The sequence below is a fragment of the Corticium candelabrum genome, chromosome 3 (assembly GCF_963422355.1).
Source record: "Corticium candelabrum chromosome 3, ooCorCand1.1, whole genome shotgun sequence".
NCBI lineage: Eukaryota > Metazoa > Porifera > Homoscleromorpha > Homosclerophorida > Plakinidae > Corticium > Corticium candelabrum.
Genome location: NC_085087.1, coordinates 2,320,521 through 2,328,280, shown reverse-complemented (window position 1 = coordinate 2,328,280; position 7,760 = coordinate 2,320,521). Strand labels below are relative to the sequence as shown.

The 7,760-nt window shown below is 41.7% G+C and overlaps 1 protein-coding gene across 2 annotated transcripts in view; it reads right to left on the bottom strand.

Moving 5' to 3' along the window:
• Positions 1-1,938: 1,938 nt before the first annotated feature.
• Positions 1,939-7,760, bottom strand: part of LOC134176826 (uncharacterized) — a 6,426-nt gene continuing 604 nt past the window's right edge. For both annotated transcript variants that reach the window (XM_062643490.1, XM_062643492.1), the window contains 9 exons: positions 6,944-7,111; positions 6,656-6,841; positions 6,366-6,585; positions 5,982-6,301; positions 5,784-5,912; positions 4,282-4,634; positions 3,082-4,188; positions 2,755-3,022; positions 1,939-2,681 (listed from right to left, as the gene is read on the bottom strand). In XM_062643490.1, coding sequence (XP_062499474.1) covers positions 2,148-2,681; positions 2,755-3,022; positions 3,082-4,188; positions 4,282-4,634; positions 5,784-5,912; positions 5,982-6,301; positions 6,366-6,585; positions 6,656-6,841; positions 6,944-7,084 — 3,258 coding nt within the window. In that variant the 5' untranslated portion in view covers positions 7,085-7,111 and the 3' untranslated portion in view covers positions 1,939-2,147. The remainder of the gene's footprint in view (positions 2,682-2,754; positions 3,023-3,081; positions 4,189-4,281; positions 4,635-5,783; positions 5,913-5,981; positions 6,302-6,365; positions 6,586-6,655; positions 6,842-6,943; positions 7,112-7,760) is intronic.

The following is a 7,760-nucleotide window of genomic DNA, read 5'->3' as shown; positions in this document are numbered from 1 at the left end:
ATAGGTCTTGCGCTATAGATACACTTTTAGATGAACCGTAATAATGGTGAATTGTATATCAGTAAGCTTGTGACGAACACACCAAAATGCATATTTCAATTCAAGCCAGCTACAGCAAATGGGTCTCTGCCGCTTCCTAGCATCCTTGAGAGCTTCCATTAGAAGAAATTAATGTTCCAGACAACCAGGCACACCACTGAGGAAAGCCTTCTAAGGGTCAGTAGGCCAGTAAAGACTCTCAATCATGAATTTTCTTTATCTATCCTTGATTATGTTTGTGGACATCTTGCCAACAGCAAGAGTCAGATCAATGGGTCGAAAATTTGACAGGTAAGAACGATTCTCCGTGGCAGTGCCTTAGGAATCAGATTTCTTCCGCAACTGAGGTATAGACAGACAAGACCAACAAGAGTTGAAGAGATCTAGAAGAGCAGGCCAGAGAGAAGAACATCGTTTGTATACGACATAGCCAATTCCATCTAGAGACGAAGAGCTAGATTTAGATGTAGCCTTCTTTACCATTGAGATGACTTCAGACTTTGTTATTGGATTGTCATTGAAAGAACTAGAAACAAGAGGAGGTGGTTTTAACCATTCTGGATAAGCAAAGTCTGAGTCAAAATCATTAACGTTGTAGGAGTTGCAGAAGAACCTGTAAACCTCGTCGTTGGAGCCGACAGGACAAACGGTGGCCTTTGAAGGAGAAAACAGTTTCTTGCTAAAGTTCCAAAAATCATTTTCACAAGCTTTCTGCTCAGTAAAAGACCTTTTGTTTCTCTTAGATAGTAATTCAGCACGTTTTGCCTTATTGTGAGCAAGACCAAGACGAATCCATTTCGTACATTGACACCATCACGTACAGCTTTCCTCTGCTCACTGTGTGCTTTGATTTTCTTTTGCAGTAAGAACTTGGAGCGACGTATGATCTGCTTAACAGGCCTGATTGTTTGAGGCTTGACTATTTGACTTGCAGGAATGACGTGTTCCAAGTATGTTGACAAAATAGCTATAAATACCGTTGACTAGGACTGAATTTTCTCTGATGGTCAACAAGCCTAGAGAAGAGAAGGAGTTACTTTTTGAGAGAAGAAGAAAAAATTTGCACCTAGCCAATCCCTATCAAAAGCAGAAAGTTTGAGACCCAGCAGTAAAGAAGCCTCACCACCACAATGGGAGTCGTGAAAAACAGGCACCTCAGTAGAGGAATTACAACGCATTGGTAGGAATTCAGAACAGGAGACGTCAATTCGCAAAGGACTTGATGGCGTAGGTCGACAGAAATTCAAGTTGACGTCTAAGTGTTAAAAAGGCCTTTCCACATCCTACACAGATAGAGCCAGTTCGATTTGTCCGTTGGTGACCGTGCACGTCGCGTAATTTCACGGCTCTTCTAGCCACAGGACCCGGATGTGGATGGACGTTATCACAACGTATAGTCAAGATGCCGACCAACGTGAGCAGAAGAAACCAGCCTAAGCTTCTCTTGCTAGATCCCGGATCGCCAGAAACCGGTGTCGTACCTCGCGAAAGCTGACACACTTTCACTGGATAGTTCTCTAGACCGAAGCTTCTGCAAAGTGTTAATTAAGGAACAATCAGCACTACAAGCCACGGATGCAAAACTTCCAATCCGGTAACGGTAGATCTCCTAATAAACCCTCATCAGATTCGTTGCGTCTTAGACAGCCAACCGTCTCAAACAGTCAGAGGTCCTCCGGACAGTATAAAAGGGACGAGCGCTAAAGCACGACATCAGCTGTACCAACATCCGGGACATACATACATACATACATACATACATACATACATACATACATACATACTTACATACATACTTACATATATACATACATAGATACAAGCATGCATACATTCATCAAGGTATGGGAGCACGCCTAACCCATTACCTAGCGTATAATTATCTACATTACTCAGTAGTTATAGTCTGGATCCTGACTGGATCATAGTATATTGATGATCGTAGTTTTCTAACAGTGTTGATGCAGATTAGTAGCTGATCGTTATAATACGTAAAATAACCTAGGATAGACAACATAGAGTAGAAAACAATCGTTATTAGTGTATATGATATAGCCAATTCTTGGCTGTTCGAAAATGAGTTCCAATTCCTACAGCGACTCTACCTACTAGGGTACTTCTCTGCAACGATACTTCTTCATGATATCTTCAAGTTCGTTCTTGATAGAATCTACTGATGGTCGTTCTTTGGGTAGCTTGTTGCAGCATGCGATAATTAATTTCTTGTATTCCTCTGACGGCTCAGAAAACGGCAAGTTGTCTTGATACACACGTTGCGTAAACGTACGTATGAATACATCCTCAATATTCAATGAATGCTGTCCGTGTGTCTGATCTTCCACCGTCAACGAATCACTGCTTCCATCGAGACTGTCTTTTCTTTTTAAAACAGGACCCTTATAAGCACGATCACTCTTACCATACCAAAGTTCAGACAGTATATGTCCAAAACCGTAAACATCCATTGAAGGTTGGCAGCCAATAGCGTCAACAGTTTCCGGAGCAGAAAACTTGTTTGGAGACAAAGACGCTCGTTTCGGCCTTTCTAGGTTAGCTCCAGTTGGGACTCCGATATGGTAAAGCTTAGCTCTGTAAGAAACAGTGATACCGTTTTCTGCTACTTCAGGAACAACTTTTGTTAGCTAGAACAACGAAAACAAAAAATGGTGATTTTACGTTTTCTCATCTTCAAACTGCGTCTAATATTGTGCATACCATCACAGTAGAAGTGGTCAGATCACCGTGGACAAAGCATTCGTTGTGCAAAGTATGCAGAGCCTCGTAGATATCATATGCCAAAGGAAGAGTCAATGTTAGTACAGCGGAAGATCTGTAGCCTCCAAGATTATCTGTGGTCTTGAGAAAGTTGTGTAAACTCACATCGCAGTTTTCCATGACAACTGCAAGTTCTGTATCTGCACTGCTTGTCAGTTGTAACTTAATCAACCCTTCCGCTCTTCCAAAACACGTTGATTTCCAGTCCCTGGAAACAAATCAAACAATGTCATAAGTAATTCATGACCAAGTAACTACAATCATTACTTGAGACGCTTGTAGTCTCTAAGTATTGTCCTCAAATTGTCTTTCAAAGCGTACCTCTTGACAGTCACCGGCTTCCATTGATCATTTATGGTCTGAGTGCCTCTGTAATAGCCCACAATAGTTCCGCTACCCAGCAAGTACCTCTCATTTCCCAATCTAACATCACTACTCTTGATCAAATCTCCTTCAAAGAGATTGTGTAGTTCCCACTGAAGAAGTTCCGTATGGAGGTCTAAGCAATCACTAAGAATTGGTTGGTATGTCCTTCTAAAGTGATCAACCTGCTCTTTACCTCGAAGATCTCCAACTTCCTCGCGGGTGCTAGCTATTTCTTTGTCAATTTCTTCTTTTAAAGTTTTTACTACTTCGTCAAGACCTAATAAATCTCGAACTAATCTGATCATGGCATCGCCATCGCCATTATTATTGCCGGAAACTAAAGGTGTGAGTGTCAGCTGAGCTAGCTCTTCCATTGATTCAACAGGACTTTTCAAAAATTTGGCCTTTTGAACTTTTTCTTTAACCAAAAATAGTTCGATAAACAATCGCCAAAAAGTGTCCAGTACAGATCGTCTCATTTTGCAAAATCGAAACTCAAATCCAGGTAGCTTTAACTCTACGGATCGAGCAGTTGTGAGAACTTTGGCGACTGCAGTGAGATCAAAATTTAGATCCTGGAGCCGTCTATTAACAACCTTTCTTAGTTCTTGTCTTTTGTCTTCGAGCATGTGATTCTCATTTTCCCATTGCGTAATTGCTTCAGTAAATCTCGTTTTCACCAATTTCTTTGCCTCCCTTTCTGTAAGCTCAAACTTTTCTTCAGCTTTAGGACATTCCTCCTCTCTCCAAATAAGGAGACTGTTCTGAACTAACGGATTCTTAAAATGATTACGCAATGAATCGGATATTTCTGAAACGTCTAGTTTGCTAATGTATTCTTCAACACCCTTACATATTTCCTGGCCTTTCTGGCTTAGACTCTGCCATTTCTCTTCAGCGTCGGCTTGGATGTTCTTGAGTTCTTCTTTATCTCCATCTATTAGTTGAGCATAGTTTAGAAATCGCTGTGTGTGGTATTCAATCCTCGAACAGATTTTTTGAAGATATCTGTATGTATGCATATAGAACACGTATAAACTTTACTACGCCTTGTTCAGGTATTTAATTAACTTATTAAAATTTTGCATAATCTAAGCTTGCCTGTAATGTTTACGTAGGTGTAGCTTCATATTTTCAGGTGCAGTCTCCTTGAATCTGTCAATTAGCGCTTGGAATCGGTGGCTGACGTATCCTGCTCTAAAATGATCGCGATCTCTTGTAGCCATCAGCTTGAGAAGTTTTCCCTGCTGTTTTTCGTAGTTGCCAACTCGATACTTAACAAGTGTTTTCTCTAGTTCTGACATCATCGTTTTCTCGTCCTGGACTAGATCCCATTTATTGGCAATAAACATAGTGTTTCTCACCATTCCTTGAGTATTCAACTCCTCAACGTCGGTATCACCACAAAAGTATCGATTTAGTGCATTCGACTCAATCTCGAAAAGGCCACGAAGCTTAAAACACAATTTCATTAATTAATAAAAACATTCTTGGACACTCAATTAACGCGTACAGATACATATTTGTTGGCATGTTTATGAATGTGTTTATTAAAACCTTCACTGCCCATCTTCCTGTGTTTGCTGTGGAGCACGCGCGTGTGTGTGTGTAGCTCAGTTGGTTAGAGAGTCATCTTACGAAGAGTTTACATCCGAAACCTTTAAATGTCGGAAGTTTAAGTCACAGTGGTAGCGAGCTATTGTAGAATTTCCTTAAGCAAGAAACTAACACACATTCGCTTCTATCGATTCAGAAGTGTAAATGAGTACCTAGTCGTTGACTGGGGTCCTAAGCGGCCATCTCTGTGACGTGACATCAGTCACTGAAGTCCTGGTGAGACTTCGGGTGCTCACACCACAGTTGTCTTTACAAGTCAGTGCTCCTGCAAGTGCCTGGCCCGGCTCCAGGAGTTTAATAGCGCGGGCCCAATGTTTCCTGAGTAGCTCACAGGGCCCAGCTTAACAGCCGAGGGAGCGTGACCTCTGAGTGGCAGCTCCTAACATTTAGAATTTTAGGATTTTTTAGGTGTGTGTGTGTGTGTGTGTGTGTGTGTGTGTGTGTGTGTGTGTGTGTGTGTGTGTGTGTGTGTGTCTTTGGTGCTGTAGCTCAATTGGTTAGAGTCATACTATGGAGCGAATAATTTCGGGACCTTGCATGGTTGCACGCTCAAATCACGGTGATGGCGAGCGATGGCATAATTTTCTTAATTAAGATTAAGCAAGAAACGTACACAGAATTGCTGCTGTAGACTCGCGTATAAACGAGTACATGCTCTAGCTTTGACTGTGATAGCGCTGTGACTTGACAAAAGTCTTCAGGTGATCACACCATGAATTTATTTACAAGCCAGTGCTCCTGCGAGTACCTGAGTGGCTCCAGGAAATTGTTAGTCCAGGCCCAGAGTTCTTCTGAGTAGCGCACAGCAGTCCAGCCGTTAGGTGGAGGCGTGACCAATAATTGGCAACTTCTGATGCTTAGGGTTTAGGGTTGTGTGTGTGTGTGTGTGTGTGTGTGTGTGTGTGTGTGTGTGTGTGTGTGTGTGTGTGTGTGTGTGTCTGCGTGTCTGTGTCTGTGTCTGTGTGTATGTGTGTATGTGTATTTACCTGATAAACATTAACAGCCTTGTTCAAGATGTAGATGAATGCTACAGAATGTTCCAGATATTCCGACACAAATTTTTTCATTTCAGTTTCGCCAGTGACACCAGGAGTGTCTACAAGAACGATTCCACACTGAAAAATATACAATATAATAATGTCTTCTCTTTCTTACATTTTGTGGCATCTACTGTCATTGCTTACCTTCAGAAAGTCTAAAGGAACACGAAGCTCAATTTTCTTGTACACCGAAAAATTAGCAGAACCTGCTTGTCCGCTGTGTCTAACGTTCAAGAATTTGTTTATAGTATCTATTGTCGGGTTCTTAATAATCTCAATGCCTGTTTTCCCCTCACGAGGTTTGTTGTGATGTGCTCTAAGCTCTCGCTCTTCGCCATGCTTTATCTCACAAATGCAAGAGGTTGTCATTTGCTCACTATTTGGTAGCTCAAGGTGTTGTCCGTCCAAAGAGCTTCCTTCCAGCAACAAATTTAGAAAACTACTTTTACCGGCTGAAGTTTCGCCTACATAAACAATAAACAAAGTACATCTGTAGTGTCTTGTGTTGAAGTACATATTCTGACTTACCAGTGACAACAATTGGACATTCGCCTTTTCGCAAATGACCCAGGCCCTCTCTAACTCCTTTATCTAATTCATCTTCACCGTAATCACGTAGCAAAGCATGCCGGAGCTTCTTGTCTAGCTTAATGTCTTCCAGAAAGCGTTCTAGTTCTTCCCCTACAGCAGCAAGCGAAGTGCAGGCGCCCTTGAACTTGAAGGTGTCGTCCCAAAGACCTCCTAACATCTGTGTTACACCATGCAGTAAATGTTACCTAAATTGTTACCAGCATGTATATGGCATAAATATAGTGGACCTCTGCTGTTGAGCCGTGGCGAGCAAATTTCTTTGTCATTTGATATCTAATTCTTTCTTTCCTCGTTTTGTCATCTGTCACGTTTTCTGCTCTCACGCCGTACCGTTCAACTAATTTGTTCAGATCTTCACATGTACAATTTTCTAAAATATCATTAACCTCCTCATCCGAATGCTCCTTTTGCTTCTGGAGTCAAAAAGATTATATAATACTTAATCACGCCATGTTCCAATCTCATCGTTACAAAGCATCTGTATTCTGTTACAGAAAGTACGTATACATACTAACCTCATCTTCAATTTTATTCAGTTCTCGTTGCAATTCTTCTAAAGTCATTCTGAGGACAGCTTTGAAAGGCAATCCTAAGCGAAGGAGTTTTTCCTGTAGATCTTCTTTGGTCAAGCCTTCCGAACCACCTGTGTCGTTCATATTGCTGCAGTCTGGGCTCAACTATACCTAGATACCACAATAAGATTTCAAACACTTGCAACAACCAAAAGCACTTGAAAGTCCTAAGATAACAAATTTGAGACACAAAGCGGCACAGGGTGTGGCATTTCCCAAAAGACAAATGACGCTATCCTCAGTTTGAGGTGGTCTGATAAGCACAATCAATTTGCATTTCATGCGTTGGCAAAACTGCTGATAGTCACAGCAAGTAACAACTCTTGAAATCTGTTACAAACAAAGCCTAATACCAAATTTAAATACCTTAAATACAGCACTCAGCCATTGCATGACACAAAAGAAAAGCGTTCGTTAGAATACAACTAGGGCGCGTTCGATTGGGCTCTTCCAGAAGAGTCTGGAAGAGCACATCCCTCTTCCAACTTCTCCCAGCGTAGAGCTGCTAGAGGTTGCAAAAGGGCCGTGCCCTTCCAACAAGCAACAGGGTCAGTAGAGTTGGCTCTTCCCACTATAGCGGCAGAATTTGGGAGAAGGGCGTGCACACGGAGCCCCTTCTGCAAGAATCTGGAAGAGACCAATCGAACGCGCCCCTAATTAACGACTATACTTTGGCTGAATTTGCATCCCGTGTCAAGCAACCCAAGTTATATAATTATAGGTTTACCTTCGTAAGCTTCTGCCTATCCCTAGATCTTCA